Source organism: Mesoplodon densirostris, chromosome X, assembly GCF_025265405.1.
Source record: "Mesoplodon densirostris isolate mMesDen1 chromosome X, mMesDen1 primary haplotype, whole genome shotgun sequence".
Lineage (NCBI taxonomy): Eukaryota > Metazoa > Chordata > Mammalia > Artiodactyla > Ziphiidae > Mesoplodon > Mesoplodon densirostris.
In genome coordinates, this window is record NC_082681.1 from 4,001,441 (window position 1) to 4,026,119 (window position 24,679).

Here is a 24,679-nt window from a genome sequence, read left to right on the forward strand (position 1 = left end):
GTATTTTATTCTTTTTGTTGCACTGGTAAGTGGGAGTGTTTCCTTAATTTCTCTTTCAGATTTTTCATCATTAGTGTATAGGAATGCAAGAGATTTCTGTGCATTACTTTTGTATCCTGCTACTTTACCAAATTTTTGATTAGCTCTAGTAGTTTTCTGGTAGCATCTTTCGGATTCTCTATGTATATTATCATGTCATCTGCAAACAGTGACAGCTTCCCTTCTTCTTTTCTGATTTGGATTCCTTTTATTTCTTTTTCTTCTCTGACTGCTGTGGCTAAAACTTCCAAAAGTATGTTGAATAAGAGTGGTGAGAGTGGGCAACCTTGTCTTGTTCCTTATCTTAGTGGAAATGCTTTCAGTTTTTCACCATTGAGGATGATGTTGGCCGTGGGTTTGTCATATATGGCCTTTATTATGTTGAGGAAAGTTCCCTCTATGCCTACTTTCTGCAGGGTTTTTAAATCATAAATGGGTGTTGAAATTTGTTGAAAGCTTTCTCTGCATCCACTGAGATGATCATATGGTTTTTCTCCTTCAATTTGTTAATATGGTGTATCACGTTGATTGCTTTGCGTATATTGAAGAATACTTGCATTCCTGGAATAAACCCCACTTGATCATGGTGTATGATCCTTTTAATGTGTTGTTGGATTCGGTTGGCTAGTATTCTGTTGAGGATTTTTGCATCTATGTTCATCAGTGATATTGGCCTGTAGTTTTCTTTCTTTGTGACATCTTTATCAGGTTTTGGTATCAGGGTGATGGTGGCCTCGTAGAATGAGTTGGGGAGTGTTCCTCCCTCTGCTATATTTTGGAAGAGTTTGAGAAGGATAGGTGTTAGCTCTTCTCTAAACGTTTGATAGAATTCGCCTGTGAAGCCATCTGGTCCCGGGCTTTTGTTTGTTGGAAGATTTTTAATCAGAGTTTCATTACTTGTGAGTGGTCTGTTTATATTTTCTATTTCTTCCTGGTTCAGCCTTGGAAGGTTATACCTTCCTAAGAACTTGTGCATTTCTTCTAGGTTGTCCATTTTATTGGCATAGAGTTGCCTGTAGTAGTCTCCTAGGATGCTTTGTATTTCTGCGGTGTCCGTTGTAACTACTCCTTTTTCATTTCTAATTTTATTGATTTGAGTCCTCTCCCTCTTTTTCTTGATGAGTCTGGCTAATGGTTTAACAATTTTGTTTGTCTTCTCAAAGAACCAGCTTTTACTTTTATCAATCTTTGCTATTGTTTTCTTTGTTTCTATTACATTTATTTCTGCTCTGATCTTTATGATTTCTCTCTTTCTGCTAACTTTGGGTTTTGTTTGTTCTCCTTTCTCTAGTTCCTTTAGGTGTAACGTTAGATTGTTTATTTGAGATTTTTCTTGTTTCTTGAGGTAGGCTTGTAGAGCTATAAACTTCCCTCTTAGAACTGCTTTTGCTGCATCCCATAGGTTTTGGATCATCGTGTTTTCATTGTCATTTGTCTGTAGGTATTTTTTGATTTCCTCTTTGATTTCTTCAGGGATCTCTTGGTTATTTAGTAACATATTGTTTAGCCTCCATGTGTTTGTGCTTTTTACATTGTTTCCCCTGTAATTGATTTCTAATCTCATAGCATTGTGGTCAGAAAACATGCTTGATATGATTTCAATCTTCTTGAATTTACTGAGGCTTGATTTGTGACCCAACATGTGATCTATCCTGGAGAATGTTCCATGCGCACTTGAGAAGAAAGTGTAATCTGCAGTTTTTGGATGGAATGTCCTATAAATATGAATTAAATCTATCTGGTCTATTGTGTCATTTAAAGCTTGTGTTTCCTTATTAATTTTCTGTTTGGATGATCTGTCCACTGGTGTAAGTGAGGTGTTAAAGTCCTCCACTATTATGGTGTTACTGTTGATTTCCTCTTTTAGAGCTGTTAGCGGTTGCCTTATGTACAGAGGTGCTATGTTGGGTGCATATATATCTATAATTGTTATATCTTCTTCTTGGATTGATCCCTTGATCATTATGTCGTGTCCTTCCTTGTCTCTTGTAACATTCTGTATTTAAAAGTCTATTTTATCTGATATGAGTATTGCTACTCCAGCTTTCTTTTGATTTCCATTTGCATAGAATATCTTTTTCCATCCCCTCACTTTCAGTCTGAATGTGTCCCTAGGTCTGAAGTGGGTCTCTTGTAGACAGCATATATCTGGGTCTTGTTTTTGTATCCATTCAGCAAGCCTGTGTCTTTTGGCTGGAGCATTTAATCCATTCACGTTTAAGGTAATTATCGATATGTATGTTCCTATTACCATTTTCTTAATTGTTTTGGGTTTGTTTTTGTTGGTCCTTTTCTTCTCTTGCATTTCCCACTTAGAGAAGTTCCTTTAGCATTTGTTGTAGAGCTGGTTTGGTGGTGCTGAATTCTCTTAGCTTTTGCTTGTCTGTAAAGCTTTTGACTTCTCCATCGAATCTGAATGAGATCCTTGCCAGGTAGAGTAATCTTGGTTGTAGGTTCTTCCCTTTCATCACTTTAAGTATATCATGCCACTCCCTTCTGGCTTGTAGAGTTTCTGCTGAAAAATCAGCTGTTAACCTTATGGGAGTTCCCTTGTATGTTATTTGTCATTTTCCCTTGCTGCTTTCAATAATTTTTCTTTGTCTTTAATTTTTGCCAATTTGATTACTGTGTGTCTCATCGTGTTTCTCATTGGGTTTATCCTGTATGGGACTCTCTGCACTTCCTGGACTTGGGTGGCTATGTCCTTTCCCGTGTTAGGGAAGTTTTTGGGGTTTTTTTCTGCTTTAAAATATACTCTTTATTTTTTTCAATTATAAAGATAATACATTATCCAAACAGATAGCTTAGGAAGCACAAAAATCCACCCAGGAAAACAACAACAAAAGCCCCTCCATCCTACCAGCCAGAGAGAAGCATTGCTGGTGTCTGTGACAAAGGCGCACCTGAGGCCATGCACCGTGTACAGATGATGCCTTTTAAGTCTGGGCAGAAGACAGAAGAACTCACACTAGAAGGAAGGCTGCATGCAGTAAGGCTGCAAAGTTTCTGCACATAGAACGGTGGCCTTAAAGTCTCCTCCCCTTGACCATTTTTGATGCTGCAGAGCCCCACCCATCCAGGGACACAGGAAGAGCTCGTCCCGGCTTCCTGGGGACAGGGCTGGCCTCTGCTCCTCTCAACCAGACGCCCACGTCCATGGCGACATGAGATGCCCCAGGGCTCCACGGGGCATAGCTGGGACCTGCGGGCAGGGACCCCGAGACTGTGGGTGTGACCATGCATTCCAGAGCGGGCACCAGGAGACAGGGCTGGAGTCCCAGCTCTGCCCCCACTGCCCTTGGACCAGGCAGTTTCTTGGGCCTCAGTTTCCTCGTCTATAAAATGGGAATAACGCCTACCTCATGGGCTCCTGAAGGGACTAAATAAAACATGAGAAGCAGGTCACAGCACTGGCACATCTCAAGGGTCAATAAATGTCACAGTACCCATCACTCCTTCCCATTAACCTGATTCGTGCCAACCCTGTGGCTCTCATTTTTTAAAAAAACCATCCCTCTGAGCGCTGACCAAAGCCCGGTGGGTAAAGGGGAGGTTTATCATATCCAGAGCCAACCCGAGTCTAGATCCAGCCAGGCCTGCCAGATGACGAGAAGCCGTGAGCCAGGGGCCTGGACCCTGGACCAGAGAAGAGCAGCCCGGTGAGGGCTCTGCCAGGGCCGCGTTCATGCTGCAGAGCAGACAGGGCCCAACAAAGGACGGGCCTATGTGGAGGGGCCCCATGGGGGGGCACCGAGGCCACCCGGCAGACCTCGGAGGAAGGAAGCCCTTTCAGCGGCCAAGCTGGAACCCTCCCTGCAAAACAATGAATCCCCCATCATTGTTTTGTCTTTAATCACATTTTTAAACACTTAACATACAAACATCTGTTCCCTGATGTTTCGTCTTTGTGCGTCTGTCATCCTCAAGATGGAAGTCCAGAACCTTCTGCACTAATTTTAAAGTCGGGCTGGATGTTTAGTAATGAACAAAGCTGCTTAAATTTCCCTCTAATTCTGTCTAAGTCTTCATGAAGTTTATCATAAGTAGGGTCATCATAAGGGAATTTCTAAATCATTCCAATCAATGATTCTAAGACCTTCATCTCTTTGCTGTCTTTCTCAGTGGCCCAGCCGTGCAGGAGACATCTCCACGCAAAAGCAAAACCTTGGTAGCACTCGATCTCAGATCCGATTTTAGCTCCATGTAATGTGCCATACTGTCTTCCTTCAATCATACCCAAACTACTTCCTTCTTCATAGCCTTCCTAATAACCTTCCCCATGAAACCGGGCTTTCCATCACATCTCAGGAGACTAGCAAGGAGAAATACCATCGATGATCACAAAATGTACTGTGACTGTGGCGCCTGCAGTAGAATAAAGGCTCTGACTTTGAAGGCCCAGCAGTGTAATTGGCACCATCATAACCTCTCATCCGCCATCACGATGGCGTCGAACATGTCCTGACTCCCGGCCATGGTGGCAGCCAGCCCGCCCCCCACCCCCACCGTCTCAAGCTCCAGCGCCATGTGCTACGGCCGCAGAACCAAGAGCCTTGGGCACGGACGCCAGGAAGTTTTTGACTATAATCTCTTCAAATATTTTCTCGTGTCCTTTCTCTCTTTTCCTTCTGGGACCCCTATAATGTGAATGTTGTTGCGTTTAATGTTGTTCCAGAGGTCTCTTAGGCTGTCTTCATTTCTTTTCATTCTTTTTTCTTTATTTTCTTCCTCAGCAGTGAATTCCACCATTCTGTCTTCCAGATCACTTATCCATTCTTCTGCCTCAGTTATTCTGCTATTGATTCCTTCTAGTGTAGTTTTCATTTCAGTTACTGTAATGTTCATCTCTGTTTGTTTGTTCTTTAACTCTTCTAGGTCTTTGTTAAACATTTCTTGCATCTTCTCGATCTTTACCTCCATTCTTTTTTCGAGGTCCTGGATCATCTTCCCTATCATTATTCTGAATTCTTTTTCTGGAAGGTTGCCTATCTCTACTTCCTTTAGTTGTTTTTCTGGGGTTTTATCTTGTTCCTTCATCTGGTACATAGACCTCTGCCTTTTCATCTTGTCTATCTTTCTGTGAATGTGGTTTCTGTCCCACAGGCTGCAGTACTGTAGCTTTTCTTGCTTCTGCTGTCTGCCCTCTGGTGGATGAGGCTATCCTCCTGGCCATTTTTTCACTGTAAATTTATCAGCCCTCTGTGATTCTAGTTACTGTAGACCAGGACTTGAACCTCAACTTAGCCAGCTAATGGTGCTGATCCATTTAGGGGGTCACCTCTGGGAACACAGGAAAAAAATCAACAATCTGGGCTTGCAACATGCCTCACACTGCGGAGAACAGGAACCCTAAAAGGTTGTTGTGATGCTGTGGCCATAAGTGTCTTCTCTTTCTTCCTAAATATAACAATACAAACTAGTATTCCATTTTATTTATTTATTTTAGTATTTATTTATTTTAATGTTCATTTATTTATTTATTTTGGCTGCACCGGGTCTTAGTTGCGGCATGTGGGATCTTTGTTGTGGCATGCGGGATCTTTAGTTGCGGCATGCGGACTCTTAGTTGTGGCATGCGGACTCTTAGCTGAGGCGTGTATGAGGGATCTAGTTCCCTGACCAGGGATTGAACCTGGGCCCCCTGTGTTGGGAGTGCGGAGTCTTACCCACTGGACCACCAGGGAAGTCCCCTACAAACTAGTATTTTAAAATGTTATGTCAATCTAACAAAGGTAAGATAAACCTACAATTAAGCATAGTGACAGATTAGTTTATACAAATGAACTTGAGCAATGGAATGGCATTTCCTGGGAGGCTGCAGGGTGTAGCTGAGACAACACTGGCTCTGATGTCGGAACCGGGATTTCCACCCTCGGTTCTGAGCAGCTGTGTGATCTTACGAAAATAATATCCTCTTCACCTCTGTGCTCATGGACCCCAAGGGTGGCTCTCAGGCACCCTGCCCACATTCCAAGAATTCCCCAAGAATACCAGGCCTATTTTGCCACAATTCCAAGTTCCCCAGCCCTGTGTGAGCTCCAATCAGGCAAGTTTAAAATCCTGCCGCTCTATGCCTCCTCCTCCCAGGCCTGCCAGCCTCCTGCCTGCCTCTTCATCCCTATTCCCTCTGCATGCACGATGGAGACCTGTTTAGCTACCTGGAAAATACCCTTGGACACCTCTTCACCTCTGACTCTGGACCTACCTCCCTCACAAAGCCTTCCTGGGACTCCAACCCACTCCAACTGCACCCTTCACCCAACACGTGGTTCTGTGAGACCAAATGTGCCCAGAGTTGCTTAGGTCTGAGACTCCCGTAATTTTGCTCTCTGTTTAACAGGGGTGCCCTGTAATTAAAGTACATAACCAGAAGTTGACAAAATATTCTAGATCTCTAGAACTTACTTATCTTGGGTACCTGACACATTGTACCCTTTGACCATCACCTCCCCATTTCCCCCCTCCCCAGCCCCTGGCAACCACCCTTCTACTCTCTTCTATGGGTTTGGCTGTTTTAGATTCCTCACATAAGTGGTACTAGGTAGTATTTGTCCTTCTGTGTCTGGCTTACTTCACTTAGCAAAATGTCCTCCACGTTCATCCATGTTGTTGCAAATGGCAGGATTTCCTTCTTTCTTTAAAGGCAGAATAATATCCCATTTTGTGTATATACCACATTTCCTTTTTTAATGTATTTTTGGCTGCGTTGGGTCTTCGTTGCTGCGCGTGGGCTTTCTCTAGTTGTGGCAGGCGGGGGCTGCTGTTCGTTGCAGTGCGCGGGCTTCTCATTGTGGTGGCCTCTCTTGTTGCAGAGCATGGGCTCTAGGTGCGTGGGCTTCAGTAGCTGTGGCACGTGGGCTCAGTAATTGTGGCTCGTGGGCTCTAGGGCACAGGCTCAGTAGTTGTGGCGCACGGGCTTAGTGGTTCTGTGGCATGTGGGACCTTCCCAGACCAGGGCTCGAACCCATGTCCCCTGCATTGGCAGTCAGATTCTTAACCACTGCGCCACCAGGGAAGTCCCTATATACCGCATTTTCTTCACCCATTCATCAGGCAATGCACAATTAGGTTGCTTCCATGTTTTGGCTATCATTAACCATGCTGCAATGAACAGAGAATACAGACACCTCTCTGAGATCCTGATTTCAATTCCTTTGTGTATATACACTAAAGTGGGATTGCTGGATCATCTGGTAGCTCTATTTCTAATTTTTTGCCTGGCTTTGCTGTCAGGATAATGCTAACTTCATAAAATGAGCTTGGAAGTATTCTTTCTTCCATTTCTGGAAGAGTATAAAAAGGATTGGTATTAATTTTTCTTTAAATGTTTGGTAGACTTGCCCGTGAAGACCCAGCCTTGAGTTTTCCTTTGTTGAGAGGTGTTTGGTTACTGAGTCAATCTTCTTATTATTCGTCTGTTTAAGCTTCCAATTTCTTCTTGGTTCTGTCTTGCTAGGTTGTGTGTTTCTAAGGATTTATCCACCTCTTCTAGGTTGTCCAATTTATTGGTATGTAATTGTTCGTAACAGTTTCTAATAAGTTTTCATGTAAGTCCAGGAATCAGGGAAACAGAATGTTCTTTGCCAAATGACATGTCACAGTCTCTCCCTGCAGCACTCCTGAGTCAATTCTGGATCCACGTAGATGGAAGAGCTTCCTACCACGTGGCCTTTTGTTCCTTTCCTCCAGTGTTCTGGGCCCCTCTCTACCTCGGCCACTGCTCTGGCCAGACTCTATGTGGACAAGCAGCCTCAGCACTGCCTGGAAACTTGTTTGAGAGGCCAATTCTCAGGTTCCACCCAGACGTACTGAGTTAGATACTGGGCTGGGGCCCAGCCCTCTTTGTCTTAAGAAGCCCTTCAGGGAATGGTCAAGTGTGAGATGCACACTCCAGAGTGAGAACTGCTGCTCTAGACCTCGTTACAACCAATAAGTCATACAGCCCACTGCTTGACTTCCATGTCTTCCAGCTTATTTGGCTGATCTCTGCCACCGCTGGAACCTCCATTACTGGACCAGTTCACTGCCTCACTGTTACTGTTCCATTGCACACAGACCAATCCCTGCCAACTCACCTGGCATAGTCTCCACCCCAGTAAATGCAACTGCCCCTGCTTCAACCTTGTTGCTGAGCCTGGCTAGGGAACAACACAGTGCATGTTGATCGGTCTCCATAGGAATGAATGAGCCCTCCCTTCAAGCGGGCTCTGCACAGCCCATCCACCCTCCCTGTCTCTGAGACAATATTTCACAGACTCCCCTTTCTTCTCAAGTGTCCAACATCCCTTGCCCACCCTCACTCATAGATGATCATGTTTTCTAATCGACTGAGAAAACAGAAGCAAGTACTGAAGTTCTTCATTCTTCCACAAGCCAACTTGGGAACTTCTCTGTATGTGACCCAGAGATTTGGCCTTTCCTATTCCTGCCATGTGTCAACTGGTACCCATCTTTCTCTCCTACAGATGTACATCATGATCACCATCAACGTCTCTTTCTCCTGCATCATCAGTGTCTGCTCACTACTGTATCGCTCCCATCAGCATCAACCCATGCCTGGCACCTCTGCCCCACTGTCTGCTTGCACTGCTCCCTTACAAAGCCAACCCATCAGGAGAGTCTTCCAGGCTCACTCTGTCCATTTCCACATGAGCCCACTCCAGTCAACCTTCTATCCCCGTCACTCCAGCAAAACTGCTCCAACTGAGGTCACAGATGACTACCATGCTGCAAAATTCAAGGTCAATTCTCAGGCTTCATCCCATTTGATCTCTCAGCAACCACTGACAGGGTGACCAATGCAGTCTTTGGAGAAACTGTGTCACTTGGGGCATCACACTGTGTGTTACTTCTCACCCTCCTCTGTGGACCCCCTCCTCTTCCCAACCTCTAAATGCTAGAAAGCCACAAGGCTCAGCGTCAGCCCCCCTCTCCACCCACTCACACCTTAGGTGATTTCATCAGGTCAGGGACGGCTCAGGGCAAAAGCATGCCCTGTGGACTCCCAGCTCCAGCCTTACCCTGGAACACAAACTCACATATCCCAACAACCATGTGAGCTCCTCACGTAGCTCTCACTGAGGCATCTTCAATTTCACTCATCTCCGCCTTCCCTCTGCTCAAACCTGCTCCCCTCTAGTCCTTCCCTTCTCGGTAAAAGGCGCCACCATCCTTTCAGCTAATGGCTTGGGCCCCAAACTTTGCAATCTCCTTTGACTCCTCTCATTTTCTCATAGCCACAACCTGCCAGCTCTATTTTCAAACAGTATCCCCGATCCAGGCACCATCTTGACATGTCCCCTGCCAACTCCCTAATCAAGTGACTGCTTTCTCTAGCTTGATCTACTGTAGCAGTTTCCTAACTGATCTCCCTTTTCCCATTCCTGCCCCTCTACAGTCGCTCCTTCACCTAGCAGTCAGAGGGATCCTTTGAAAAGCATGAGTCAGACCCTGTCTCTCCACCACCCAAACCGTCCAGTAGGTTCCAACTGCATTTACAATAAAACCCAAAATCTCTCTGTGTCCTGAAAATACTCCATGCTGCTGCCCCAGGGCCTTTGCACTTGTTGGCTGTCTGCTGGTAATAGTCTTTCCCCAGAAGACTGCTTTTGTTTCCCTCACAGTATTAAGCACATAGTACTCCTTTCAACTTGGGAGCCCATTCAGCTCCCAGTTCTGCAAAGCCTTTGAGATGGAGCACATTCATACAGAGATAAAGCCTTCTCCACACTCTCAGAACCCATAAAGGCTCCCGAGCTCTGGATGATGTTCTCAGCGGCACCACCTGTCTTCCTTACCTTAAAGCAATAGTCATGGCAGCGAAGGCCAAGGTGTTCTAAGGTAATCTTTGGACAGTCTCCGATCTCCTGGTTGCAGTAAGTACAGACCCCTCCACTTGTTCTGGGAAAAGAAAAACAAGAATCCACGGTCAGGCTGGTACGCAGACTATTGATGTGATGCAGCCAGATCCTGTGGTTTGACACAGCCAGGCTTAGGCTGCTGCCAGGATTCCCAGCCTGCCATCTTTTTCTGTAGTGTGAACTGGCCATATAGCCTTGGGCCAGACTGGACCGCAGCCCACTGTAGACCCTCACATTGTTTCCAGAAACCAGTCCTGTATCTTCACCCTACTCTCTATTGTACGTCTGGCCACCGCAATCTGATTCTTATTCCAGGCAGCTTGCTTGTCTCTGTCCCTCTGCCTAGCATATCTGCATGGGGGGCTGTTCCCACCTGGAATAGGAAAACATACGTCTTCTCCTATAGGAGACACGTCTCTGTATGCCCTGCCTGGCCCCTTGTCTTGATGGCCCTTTTCTTCATGCCTGGGAGCACTGAGTCCTACCTGGAGTATCACAGAGGCAGCATGGGTCCAAGGACTACCACAAAGTCAATGTGGCTGTAGAGCCTGCTGGGACCTCATACTGAAGTCCTAGATACCGACTTGTAGATTGAGTATCTCCCCAGTTCCAGGATCCCTGTCTTTGTTCCTCAAGTCACCCCCTGGTTTTCCTCCTCAGACAGAACCTGTCAAAAGTCCCTGCCTGCCTTGCTGCTGGTCCAGGGCTCAGTCTCTTGACAGTGTTACCCTCGTCACAGCCCCGTTCCTCCCTCTTATTTTACCACCACCAGTCCCAGCTCACAGTTAGTCAGATGGCAAAGTGGAAACACCCCTTACCTGGGAGTACTCAGGGCCCTGGGGTTTAGCCCTAGCTCTGCCACTAACTCACTGCTTTTGCCCTTTGGTCTTAGCTGGATTCAAAGGCTTTCATTGCCACAAGTGTGACACCCCAATGAGGGAGGCAGTGCCCTATGCTGTGGTGTGACACATCCCATCTGGAAATGGACCAGAAGTAGCAAAGCGTCAGACAATAGCAAATGGACTTTCAGCGTGTAAATCTCCCTCACCTGCTTCTCCTCTGGAGACCTGTGAGCTCCCTGGTAACACAGCAGACTTACCTCTCAGAGTATGGAGTAGTGTCACGTGGGAGTTTCTTCTCCATGTTGCCTGAGTCCTCAATGCTGCTGATGCTGAAGGGAGTGTGATGCGAGAGAGGAGAGCAGTAATGAGTGGAGAATGCTTTTCTGATTAACACATGACTCTGCATGACCAGCCAGCATCTGTTATGTCAAATGAACTTGGTGCCAATGAGGCATAATTCTCTCAGAGAAGAGCTCTTACACTGGGGGCAAAGAAGACCTGCTGTGGTGAGGAAGATGAGAAGGGGGTGGCTAGGGTTCTGGAGAACTGTCAGTTTCACGGACCAGGGGGAAAGGACTATGGCTTTTCACTCCACATATGCGCCTCGGTTATAATGTGACAATCGCCAGGGGCCCACTCACAGCAGGAATCAACTAAGAATGGGAACAAAAAAAACAAGGAAACATTCCAACATAATACTGTGCTGGGTTACACAGTGGAATTAGGGATGATTTTTACATTTTTTTTTCCTTTTCGCATCTTCATTTTTCAATAATATGACTTTTTATAATAAAAAATAATGATCAAAAAAACTATTTCCAGGGAAGGGCAAATAGTTACAAGCTCTGGGATACGGTTTAGTGAAGCTGTCATGCTAACAGGAGGTGTGTGATGACCTCCTGAGGTTAAGTGACCTGCCTAAGGTCATGCTTGGAGAAAGGGGTGAGCCAGAATTTCAGCCCAGCTTCTGATTTCTTTTGAGATTTAAGCTTACCTCCAAGCCTCCTGGAAGGTAAAGCAAAAGGCGAAAACACACTGGACTACACAACTCTAAGTGCCCATTTAAACAAAATACTGGTGGGACTGGAAAACCAGGAGATGGACAGAGTTCATAGAGGCAAACGCTAGATGGCACCACAAGGAGGGGACTTCCCTGGCGGTCCAGTGGTTAAGACTCCGAGCTTCCGCTGCACGGGGCACAGGTTCAATCCTTGGCTAGGGAACTAAGATCCCACACGCTGCGTGGCATATCAAAAAAACCCCTCAAAGAAACAAACAAAAACAAAAAACCACCTCCCTGAAAAAAGCTATAGAGACAGAAAATAGTGGTGGCCAGGGGCTGTGGCTTGTGGTGCTGGGGGCACTGCCAATGGGTCTGGGGTTCCCTTTTTGTGTGATAAAAATGTCCTGGAATTGGATGGTGGTGATGATTGCACAACGTTGTAAATGTACCAAAAACCACTGGACTGTACACTTTAAAGAGCGAATTTTATGACATATTAATTATATCTCAATAAAGCTACTAGGAAAAATCACTCTAAGGAGTTACAAGTGAAGAAACTGAGGCTCATAAAGGTTGAGCATCTTCTCCAAAATGACCCAACAAATGGGGGTTGAGCAGGCACTTGAACTTGACCCCTACGCCCATGATCATCATTCCACAGCAGCAGTGAAAGCTGGTCTGGAGTCCCCAGAGCACCAATCCTGAAAGAAGGCCAGGATGCACCTCTCTGTTACTAAAATCCTCACCCTAGCAGTGGGGTGATGGATGTGTCATAAAAAAAAATCCCAGGAATACACTGTCTCAGTGTGGGTTAGTTTTTAGCTGAGGTGGCATGGAGGTACCCTTCAATATGGCATCTGGAAGCAAGCAGACAAAGAGATGATGAGTGAAATGTGTGTTCAGATGAGGCAACCTGGCATGCTGGAAGGAGCATGGGAGCTGAAGAGAGGAGCCCTGAGTTCTGGAACAGGATGGAATTAACCAGATGGTTCTTAAGGGCCTCACAGGCTCTATCAAGAGTGATGCTCTCAGGATTTCACAAAAGAAAGCTTGTAGTCTACCAAGAAACAAATACAGGCAGAAACGGATGGTGCTGGAAGTGGAGTGTAGGATGACTTAATGACAAAAGGGGAGCGCAAAGGCACCGGGTTAGGTAGAACACCTGGAAATGCATAAATCATGTCCGTGAGCAATTGACTCATCTACCTATTCAATACATGATTACACAGAAGGTACTCTGGGTGAAGTACTTAATGAGGTACTGGGGATGCAGGAATGAGGACAACACAGGGCCTGGCAGGAGAAGGCCGGGACATAGAAAGATCTGGGACTTCTCACCTGCTGTAGAATGAAGACAGTGGCTCCCCGGAAGATACCTCACCAGCATTCACGTACTCCTTCATAAAGAGAATCCCTTTGCTGTAGAAAAAACACAGCAGAACAGAAAAAGGTATACTGGAAGATTCCAGGGGACTGGGCCTGACCCAAAGCAGGGGTCCAGGACAGGAAGGAGGTGCAGGAGCTCATGGGAATGCCTGGGGGCAGAGGTGCTGGTGCTCTAGTCCCCCGGCAGGCAACAAAAGCCGGAAACAGGAGCTGCTAGACTGCTGAGCCCGCTGTGGACTCGGGCTGAAATCAAAGCCCAGGAGTACAGCCTGCGGCGTGTGGATTTGAGTGCTAGGAAGACGCTCCCCACAGCCAGTGGTGGGACGCTACCCTCCCGAGACTTCAGTCCAGTGGACTTTCCATTCTCCTCTCTGACCATATTTTGTTTCCGTTCTGCCTGGGACTGAGATCACCTCTAAGCCTCATCTTACACTGTCAAATCTCCATCAGCAATCTAACCTCTCCCTTCCCACTCTTGGAGCTCCAGGGTGAGCTCAGGAAGTTGCCTCACCCTGGACAAGGCCCTGGCAACTTTGGGAACAAGGTCTACCTCACGATGGGCTCACCATGACACCAAATTTGGCCCCATTTATATGCTCTGCACTCCAGCCTGCTGGCTTTATGGCAGTAGACGTTCCTCTGATCTCTCATACACACACACACACACACACACACACACACACACACACACACACAGTTCACTCAGCCTCCTTGTAATGGCTCCCTTCCTGCACTCTAAGATGGCAGGTGAGGACAGGAACTCAGGTGAGGCAGTGGTTATGCGCCTCTTCTCACAACAGATAACGTGAGAGAGACAGACATAGGCCCTGGCCTCAAAGGGATTTCTTTTGACTTCGCAAGCATGTTCCCCAAGAAACATTAGCAAGGTCCGAAGGATGGCAGAGCCCTAGGAAGTGCCACCTCAGCTTCTCATTGGGAGACTCTGTTCAGGCCCACACACAGGAGTTTATATCAGGGGAACACTTGGGCTACACTCTGTGGTCCCTTGACCAATGGGATGCTGAGAATTGGAGTAGGTCCTAGAGCTAATATCAGGAAGTAACGTGGGACAAAAGCCGAGTCCTTTAGCTCCAGGGAGGAAATAGCCCACAGAACATCTCCGAGATTGTCCCTTCTTACCTGGTTGAGTTAGACTCCAGTTCACTTGGGGAGGCTGGCACATAAACCTGAGGCTGCTCAGAGGTGGCAGTGACAGTAACAGTGACCATACAGCTTGAGGGGTTCCCCATCCTGAAAGAAGTGGAGGGAGAAGCGAGTGTGTCACCACTGAGAGCTGGTGTCGTCCAGAGCCCAGCAGGGTTGTCAGGGGCTAACGCCGAGACTGCCACTTCAAAGAGTTGAAAAGAACGCTGACGTTTTTTAAACAACCCTTGAAAATCACTGAGCTGTTTGTTCCTTGAGGCTCCTAAGATCAATGGGTAAAAGTACTCATTTTATAGATGAGAAAACCCAGGCTATGTGACCCAGGTTACATTGTAAGTTGGTGGCAAGACCCCAACCTTCCAGTGTGTGCCCAGAACTACCCCTGCAGCCAAGGGCCTTGGCCTATGACTCACTTGGTTACAGCAGAGCTATGGGGCTAGCAAGGACTTGACAGACACAGCCCCGCTCACCTCCTCAATGGGTGGGGCAGCCCCTTCCTGGAATGAGCTTCCCGCCCCCATCCTCTAGTGAAGTTTCTGGAGAGCACATGGCTGAGGGAGAGAGGGACAAATGAATTTAGCTGTCACCAAGGAAGAGAGGTGGATGGACCTCATTCTGGAAGTCACCTACCATAAGAAGCAGCAGGAGACTGACAGGTATAATGGTTTTTCTGAATCTCCACCCCTTGGCGTAGCACACAGCCCCTGGCCTGGAATCCAGTGCCCAGGACTTCAACTAGTTTGAGAGTGGGGAGGGTAGAGAACAATCATGATAGCACCTGCCCAGCTCCCAGCCTCATCTGTCCAGACAACGTCACGTGTACCTGATCTCTCTCGTACCTTTGCACATGACACCACTTTCTCCTCTGGGAAGCCATTCCTGGAGTACCTGCCCTGTCACTGCAGGCTGGATGAGGTGCCCTGCCTCAATGTGCCCCGTCACCCTGTGCCTAGGCCTAGGTCACTCTAGGACACAGAAATGCACCATGCAGACTGAAGGAGGTGGACTGGCTGGGAGGGGAGGCCCAGTGGGAACGTGGAGAGACAGATGGGGGATAAAGTACAGAACCAGACAGTCAGAAGAGGACCGAGTACGAGAGGAAGGAAACAGCATCCACTTGTGACTGAACAGCTAGCCAGTGTCTGGCATCCTCTGATCCACACACAGCATGACAGTCGAGGGGACAGAGAGCTGAGGGGGCAAGGGGACCTGAAGCACAAGGAGAAGAGGCAGCGGGTGGGCTTCCCTGGTGGCACAGTGGTTGAGAGTCCGCCTGCCGATGCGGGGGACGCGGGTCCGTGCCCTGGTCTGGGAGGATCCCACGTGCCGTGGAGTGGCTGGGCCCATGAGCCATGGCCGCTGGGCCTGCGCGTCCGGAGCCTGTGCTCCGCATCGGGAGGGGCCACAGCAGTGAGAGGCCCGCGTACCGCAAAAAAAAAAAAAAAAAAAAAAAAAAAAAAAAAAATGGAGAGGCAGTGGATATAGCAGTGATTAGCAATACAGGCTCTGGGCTGACTGCCGGGGTTCTAATCCCTGTTAGGCCACTGCCTGGCTGGGTGACTATTGCCAGCTACTCAACGTCCCTCTGCCTCAGCCTCTCAACTATAGAAGAGATATAATAATAGCACCTCTCTCATAGGGTTGGTGTGAGAACTGAATGAGTGAGGACACATAAAGCATGAGAAGGATGCCTTCACATTCTCAGCATGCAGCAAATGCTAATGGTTCCTACCGTGGTGTTACTGCTGTGGTATCTGTGTGCTTCCTGAGGGTGTGCTTGGGGGCCCAGCCATCTTGTTCAGTGTGTGTATGGCCGCTACCTACAACTGGTTCATATGAAGTACTTGCATATCGTCTGTGGGTTATTTCCAAACTCATGACCACTTTGGGTAAAGATCTCTGGAGAGCTAAGAGAACACTGAAATGGTGCCACACAAGGCACAACTTAGAAATCTTCCAGCCCCATGAATGGCAAGGCACCCCGTATCCTTCTGCCAAGCCAGGTCTTCACACTCCATGTGGCTGCCAGACAGCACGGTTCTCTGGGCACCTTCTCTCTGTCAGGTTTGGTGCTGTGGTTCCAAACTCAAGCCCACAGAGATCTACCCCTGAGATACTCATTGCTTGTCAGCCTCCCATGGGCTCCTAGCCCATCACACGTGCAGAAGGTAGCTGGCACGCCTAGCGTGTTAGGGTTTGTTTTAGGCTATGGGCCCTGACAAAAGTCAGGTTCAGGCAGGCAGGAGTCCAGCACAGAGTGGCCCTTACCTGCTGGCCTGGCTGTCCACTTCCAGGTGCTGCTCAGGATTTCTGGGGCTGCTCTGCTGCTCGGGGTTGCTGGGGTCTGCCGGCTTCTGGGTGGGTGCAGCCGGGTCTCCCCGGTCATCTTGCTGGGCTCCAGGCCTCCCTTGCCAGGCGTCTTCCACCTTGGTGACCACATTCTCCTCCTCAAGATCAGCCAAGCTGCTGAGGAAGAATAAGCCCTTGGTTACCAACTACACACTGATATCCCCACCCGTGGCCATAGCAGGCTCCTCTCCCAGGAGGTGGGGCAGACAGGAGCCCGGCATGGCCCCCACCTCGGGAAGAGCTCGTGTCTTCCTCAGGAGGACCCCAGCGCCGCTGCTCCCCTCCCACCAACAACGGCCATCCCCACGTGTATTACATGAAGCCTGAGCCCAGATGCTTTTGTCACCCCCTCAGTCCAGCAAGGAGGGAGTGCCTTCCCTGCTGTCCTCGGCATCAAGCTCTTTGGGAGATCTTCCTTCCTTCCTGGCCTCACATCACAGCTACCCTTGCACATCCCTTGCCATCCCCATCCCCATCCTGATGTGCTTCGGAGGGCCTTGTTCTCAGTGCTGCTGCCTCCTCCACGTCCCGTGGGATGGTGCTACTGCCTGCTGGCCTCAAGCACCAAAGATGCCATATGCCCACTGGCCGGGGCCAAGACTGAGTGAGATTATTGAAAACATGAGGCTAGTTCACCATCACCTTGATCCCGGCCTGTCCCGAACTCAACCCTCCTCATATCAGCAGCCTGCCTCCAATGGCTGGTGGGGCTACCTTAAGACAAGAAGATCAAACCACCAGCTACCTCCAGCCCTGGGACTCTACTCATGGAACTTAATCCCATAGTAGGCAGGCAGGCTCGCTGCCTTCAAGCTGGAATAACGAGGGAAGTGGAGCTCATCATACCTTTTGGAGAGTATGCTCTCCTCAGACAGTGCCAGCCCCTTAGCCAGCAGAATGCCCTGACACACCCACCCCACCTCTGCCTGTGACATACAGGCTTGAGCTAAAGGCAAACCAAGAAGGCCTAAAGAGTTTGTTTCCCAACTCTGGAAGCCCTGAGCTAGCTTTACCATGGACTTAATCGGAGTCCTGTACCAACCCATATCCCCTACAGAATTACAGTAATAGAAGTTATCCTCACCAAGTCTCTGAAGGAAGCCAAGATTCTCAGGAAAGAGCAATTTGGATGTCCACTGAGACACATGGACAAGTGGATGACTAAGGCTCCTTCACCCTAGGCCTCAGAGCAGAGTTACTACAATTACAGGCGGTATAACCCACCTAACCCATAAAAAGGAAATCACAGTAAAACAGTCACAGGAAGTGTTGCTGAGCAATGTAACAACCCAGAGGTCTTCCAGGCCCCTAATGAATCGCCTGGAAGTCAAGTGTTTAGAGATAGGGAAGGTAATACTTCTGGCTGTAACCAGATCAAAGATCCAGAAGCCTAATACAGCTACTGACAATTGGACACAATCACACTCTCTACGTGGAAGAAAACAGCCCCTTCGACTCTTGTGCTATACCTCCATGACACTCCCCCAAAGGTTGACAGCAGTTGTCCACTGTGAACAAATGTGGTTAAAGTTCACCTGTTCCTAATGCAGAGAGAACATAAACCTGAAAAGCCCAGACTTGCAACACAGAGGAAAACAGCATACGCTTTAGATGTAAAGTCTAATAATACAAATTTAGTGAGAAGGTGAGCTAATCTATCTTATTAAGTAAAGTCAGGCCAATACGGCTGGTAAAGGGGACCAGAGACCAGCTTTCTGAGTGTCCTTAAATAGTCTGGTGGAAAGAGATAGTCCTCTGGGACTGGTTTATTTGGCTGTAATTTCTTATAAAAAGAGAATCCAACATTTATGTAGTACTTTGTGCCAGGAAATGTCCTACATGCAAACACATTTAACCCTCACAACAACCCTGCGTGAGGATCTATTACGGCCACTATTCTACAAGTAAGGAAACTGAAGCACATAGATGAGTACGATACCAAAACCACATAACAAGTAACTGACAGAGCTTAGGTTTGAGCCCAGGCACAGAAGTCCGTGCTCACTATACTATACCACCTCTTCCTGTACCTGTACTGTGATGAAGCAAACCAAGTTAGAGTAGGGTAGAGTTCCTCAATTTTGGACAGCTCCACTGCTCTGCAGGAAGTCCCTGCCCACCCCATCCCCCTCTTTCCCCCACCTCTTAGGAAAGAGGCCCCTTCCCCACGGAGCCCCAGCGCCCAGAGCAGGCATCTCCGCCCGAGGTCCCTCGTGGTTGGAGGGTCGAGCCGCCCTCCCCGCGTGTCCACAGCTCCTGGCCGCGGCCAGCTCTGAAGGCCAGCGCCCAGAGACCACCAACACCAGGGCACCCCGCCAAACAGCCCCTTTGGCTGCTTGCGGGCACCCAGCTCCCTTCCTCTCTCCCGCCTCCGCCGGCACTGTGGCGAGGATACACACATGGTGGGTGGGGGGCTGCTTCAGCCCCAAGGCTGGTGGAAGCACTCGTGTCCTCCAGGCCTTCGGGGGAAGGGCAGGGAGAGCCCAGGGTGCCCGAGATGGGCGGCCCAGCCCAATTGTGATCCTCGCGCGCCATCTAGTGGCAGGCGCGGGCACGACCGCGGGAGAAGCGCCGCCGAGGCCGCTCACGGCCACGGTAGCCATTTTGCTGTGTGGACGGTCCCGTTTCCCGACGCACACCGGACCAAGCTCACGGCTGCAGGAAATGGCGGCGAGCGCAGGCGCACACTCGCCGAACGCAAACGCGCACCCTCCCGGGGCACGCATGCGTAGGCGCACACAGGACGATCTCAAGCTGGTCTCGACCCAAAAGCGTGCAGGCATGCGCGAGTCGGGGACGCACGCACAGGCGCACACGTTCTGTGCCGGCGCGCGTGCGCAGGCGTACAGTGCGTGCCGGCGCGCGTGGGCAGGCGCTCACATTGCGTGCTGGCGCGCGTGCGCAGGCGCAAACGTTGTGTCCCGGCGCGCGTGCGCAGACGTACATGTTCGTGCCGGCGCTCGTGCGCAAGCGCACACGTTCTGTGCCGGCTGCGCAGTTCCCTGCAGAGCAGTTAGGGACTCTGTCCCCCTTTTTTTCTTCCCATTGCAGAATCTCCTGGCTTCCCATGACATCGTGACAGCTCTAGGACAGAGTTTGTCAGCCTCACCATTACTGACATTTTGGACTCGATAACTGGTGGGAGCTGTCCTCTGCACTGTAGGACGCTGGGCAGCATCCCTGGTCTCCACCCACTATCTGCCAGTAGTACCTTCTTCCCAGTTGTGGCAATCAAGTGTCTTCAGACATTGCCAAGTGACTCTTGAGGGGTTGGAGGTGGGGAAGATGCCCCTGTTTCAGAACCACTACCCTAGAACAATTGAATCTAAATCTCTCCGCGTGGGTCACAGGATACTTTAAAAAAAACAACAAAACCACTTCTCAGGTGATTATCAAGTGCAGCCAGAGTTGTGAAACACTGATCAAGAAAGTTTGTTTTGATTTTGCGAACTTTTAATCAGAGAAAATTAGTTCTAAGCCTGGGCTCTACAGTTAGCCAGATCTGAGCTCTATTCCTAGCTTTGCTTTTCATAGGAGCCCTCCGTTTCCTCCACTGTCAAACTGCATAATAAGAAGCCAGATCCTTCCCCAGGTTTGGGGACTATTACATGCGATTGTGCAGATGGCATGCTGTACACATTAACCATCTGAAAGTTACTGGTTCTGGGTCTTGAGAATAGGCTCCAAAGAACAGAGTTCATAAACTAGCTTTTCAAAGTTTTTCCTGGGGTTTTTCTTAGAGCCTCTTCAGTTGCGACTCAGCTCTGCCATTTGGAATCCCTTGACAAGTCAGTTAACCTTTCTATGCCTCAGTTTCCCCACTGTATCCATTTCACAGGGTTGCTGGCAAGTGTAAAGCACCTGGCAGAGCGCACTATAGGTGTCAGTTTTTGTTTTCACTCTGTTAATCGTCAGGGCAATTTGAAACAAAAAAGTCATATAATAGGGCCTCATACCTTAGAGATCCGTTACCCACCCCACCCCCAGCATCACGGTTTATGTAGGGGTGACAAATGTAAAAAAGTAGCTGTAATGTGGTGTGAAATGGCAAAAATTCACTCACTTTTTAAACACCTAAATCAGACCGTGTTCCTCTCTGGCTTAAAACTTGAAAGAGCATCCAATCTCCCTCTCATGGCTTACCAGGGCACGGTTCCATCTATGGTCCCCCTCGCCGGGTAATCTACTTTATGCTTTGGAACCTGCTAAGTGTGTTCCCAAAGCAGGGTTTTAAGTCTGTGTTTCCCTATCTGCAGCTCTTTACTCCTTGCTCTTCCTAGAGTTGTTGGTTCCTCCACTCATCTAAGTAGTACCCTCCTCACCACCATTACTCTCTATCTTAGCACCCCGGCTATTTCTTTCAAAGCACTGTTCTTCCCAGGAGTCACAGAGACCTGACTTCCAGTCCTTTGTTATTCATTATAGTTAGGCACAAAGCTCACATGATTGTGGGGAGGCCCGTATGAGACACTGAGTACAGGGCTGTGCGCACATTAGGTGCCCCAAAGTGAAGTAGCTGTTGTGATTATTAATGATATCTGATACAAAAGGCCAATCAGCCCCTGCTTACCTTGACAAACCTCATGTTCCACGCTTAGCTACTTACAGTGCCCAATAAACACCAGGTTATTTGGAGTCCTTTATACATCCTGTACCCTTTGCTTGGAGAACTCCTATTCACCTTTCAAGATTCAGCTCAAAAGCCACCTCTCCCATGAGGCTGTCCTGGGGCCCCCTTCCCCTGTTCCAGTCTGGACCAGGTTTTGTCCCCCATTAGCCCTGTCCGATTTGTCTGTGTACTCCAGTCTCCAGCACAGAGCAGGTGCCTTCCAAGTGGTGGCTGACTGAAAGAGTGGTTGACTTCCTGACTATGGAGGACTTCCTGGCAGAGGCCAGAGGTTTCCAGCTGGGGCTTCAGCCCTCGCCACGTCCCTTGGGCCAGCTCACGGGCCTCACTGGCCTCACCTTCCCAGCCAAAGGCTAATGTACACTTGAGCCGCCTCTCTCCACCGCACGAGCTCAGCACTGTTGGCTGATGCCTTACCCCTTTGGGTCCGTCTCCATGTCCTCCAGGTATGCTGGGCTGTTGCTCTTCCTGTCAGCCAGGACAGCAGAGGCAGAAGTGGAACCAGAGCTGAAGGAGGAAGCACACAGACCTTCTGAAGCCTCAGACCAAAGGAGACTTGGGGCCCAGGTCTTCCCCTTCCCAGCTGCATTCTCACAGGAAAGGAGGACCTATGTCTGGCCGTGACCAGCTTGGAATTCCTGGGGAAGTGTCCTCCTAGTTTGGGGTTCCAGCATCCTTGCATGACCTACACCTCCCGGGGCTCTGTGGGAATCTAGAATGATCGTTCCTTACTAAATGTTGCACACACCCACAGCAAAATGGCCACTTCCCACTGGTGGATTGGTAGATGAAATAGGGCAGAAGCCTGCAGCCTGGGAATGCACAACCTCTTCCCATTGCACCTTTGCACCTTCCCAGCCACCTCCACATGCTCCCTGGGGCTGAGCCCTCTACTGCCGGCTGGCTGTCCCTGGGATTCTTCCCACTGACTTCTCCTAGCAGGGTCTCTTCCCAAGCTACACTTCTCAATGCCCTCTTCTCTGCCACCTCAGCTTGGGTCCCTATGGGTAGGTACTGAGTTGTCTGGGTCCCCTGACTTATCACCTGTACCCACTCCTCCACTGCCCCTGGTGGGTGGGTTCACCTCCCAGCCTTCTCTGTCCTGCAGTGATCACCTGATGTGAAGATGGCATGGAGCTGAGAGGTTCAAGGGGGACCCTGGGGTGCTGGACGTGAGGATGAACCCTAAGGCCATCTGGCAATGGGACTGGTCATTAGGCAGTTGCCCCACCCTTACCTGGTGGCTGCTGGTCCAGGCTTATGAGGCTGCGAGTTGGCACTGGGCACCTCCTGATCATCCAGGAGAGGGGTAAAGACAGCAGGTGAGCACAGCCTGTGGAAGGAGGCCAAGCCCGGTCTTGGTTCAGGACTTTGCGTCTTTATGTCTACACCCCCTGAGAGGGTGGCTTCTGTTCCCAACAGGTGATGGGCACTAAGGAGTTCCTCAAATGGATGCTTGGAGCACAGTCCTCACTCACATCCTACAGCTGACTGACACCAGGACAGCACGGCCTCGTGAAGTGCACACTCCCTGAGGGGGCACATTACTCTGATTCAAATCACAGCTTTATTAAGCTTCTGGCTATGTGACCTTGGGCACATCAACTGACCTCTTTAGACCTCAGTTGGATCATCAGTGAAATGGGGTGACAACTGTGTCTGCCTCATACATTTTCTGGGAAGAGTAAATGACTCAATAGATGCCAAGTACTTAGAAAAATGCCTGGGCCCCAACATGAGCTAAAGTGCTCCTGTGATTATTACTGGGCCCTGTGGCCATTTGTAGAAGCAGCAACACTTTGCAGTCCGTCTGTGCCCATCAACTTGATACAGATTCAGTGGGTGCTGTATTATGCAGCCTTCCCAGGTATAGGCTGAGTTCTACATCTCTCTGTGATTCACAGCGTGCCGAGCAGTTACCTGTGTGAGCCTGCACCCTCCACTTGAATAGCATGCTGAGTTCCTCATATTTGTTTCCACACCCACTTACACCAGTTGTACTTGCAACCATAATCACTGAATTCAATTATTAAGTAAACTCACAAAAATGAATGGAAAAGGAGAGTGGGTGTTTTTTTCATGACAAACAACCTTTTCTTTGCAAAGACCATAAAAGCAAGTCTCTTAAAAATCATTGTCTACAGAAGAGACAATGTAAAAGACTGTTAAAAGTCATAAAAGTCTAGAAGATATTCAGATAATGTTGCAAGTTAATGTGAGCTTTGGCTTTATTTTAAGGAAACTGAATGCAGAAAGCAAAGACTTCATTTTGTGAGGGGGCATAGGCAAGAAGGATGTTCTGGATGAATATTCGAAGACAAAGCAGTCAAGAACCAAGCCCAGTCATGTTGGAGCAGAGAATGGAGTCAACCTGCAGGACCGTGCTGGCAGCACCGTGATGCAGGCTGAGGGTGTCAGGCTCTTGTACAGTCCTCCCCACTAGCAGGAGCTCAGAGAACCGAGGCCCCGGCCCCGTGGCATTTCCTGGCACTGGCTGAGGCACAGTGGGCAGACGCTAGGGCCTGTCATCCTCTTCCCGTGTTCGCTTGTGCTACTGATTTGGAAGTCGGGCCTTGGCGGTCCAGGCATCAGTTGCAAACTAGTAAAGTTAGTCAGGGCAAGGGGGTCCCGGTGGGCTTGGGCAAGTAGGGGCAGCTGAGAGGGCCAGTTGGGAGAGTGGAGATTCTCTCCTTGGCCAGACTGCTGTAGGGCAGGGGTGCGGGCTGGCAGTGTGCCTTGGTGGCTCTCTGTAGGCACCGGCTTCACCATTGCTCCCTGGCCATCTGTTCTGAACCATAAGGGCTTTAGCACAGCTTGGAGCTGAACTACCTGTGCCAACATCTGTACACCTAACCTTTGTCCCCAAGGATGAGTCATGTTCGGTTTGGAACCACTTGGGGACAAGTGGGACCTTGCCACTCCCCATATCTCCTGAGAAAATGGCCCCTGACTCTACCCAGGTCCAAGAAGTCAGAGCCCAGCTAGACACGCTTGTCTCCTACTTTGTCTCACTGGGGCCACTGCTTTTCCGCTCACTGAACTTGAGAGCAGAGCTGGCCAGAGGAGGAAGGTGGAGGAGGCTTTGGGGCTTCTGGAAGGGATGAAGGACCGCCTTCCAGCTTGCCCTCACAGCTCAGCCAAGAAGCAGGAAGGCAGCGATTCATCTATCATTCCCTCCTTCCCCACATGTTCATCCTACCTGCCCAGGCCCGCCCTCATGCCTACTTGGGAGGAGCTTGAGAGACAGTGGAAGAGGGTAGGAGAAAGAGCAAGATTGAAGCAGAGGTAAATCTCAGAAGTGGAAAGTCCGGGGATAAAGGATGTGCTGGCGGCGGGAGTGCTGGAGATGCAAGAAGCAGTAGACGGGACTATGGGAAATGACCAGTGCCCCGCCCCCAGCAGCCCAAGC

The 24,679-nt window shown here is 49.1% G+C and overlaps 1 protein-coding gene and 1 pseudogene across 1 annotated transcript in view; both read right to left on the bottom strand.

Annotated features, from left to right (window-relative positions):
• Window positions 1-24,679, bottom strand: part of ZNF185 (zinc finger protein 185 with LIM domain) — a 46,642-nt gene that overhangs the window by 5,714 nt on the left and 16,249 nt on the right. The window contains exons 15-22 of the mRNA XM_060087950.1: window positions 22,508-22,603; window positions 21,688-21,777; window positions 19,588-19,725; window positions 16,563-16,757; window positions 14,271-14,381; window positions 13,083-13,163; window positions 10,999-11,070; window positions 9,837-9,939 (exon numbers count right to left, since the gene is read on the bottom strand). Coding sequence (XP_059943933.1) covers window positions 9,837-9,939; window positions 10,999-11,070; window positions 13,083-13,163; window positions 14,271-14,381; window positions 16,563-16,757; window positions 19,588-19,725; window positions 21,688-21,777; window positions 22,508-22,603 — 886 coding nt within the window. The remainder of the gene's footprint in view (window positions 1-9,836; window positions 9,940-10,998; window positions 11,071-13,082; window positions 13,164-14,270; window positions 14,382-16,562; window positions 16,758-19,587; window positions 19,726-21,687; window positions 21,778-22,507; window positions 22,604-24,679) is intronic.
• Window positions 3,962-4,515, bottom strand: LOC132482566 (protein LTO1 homolog; annotated as a pseudogene).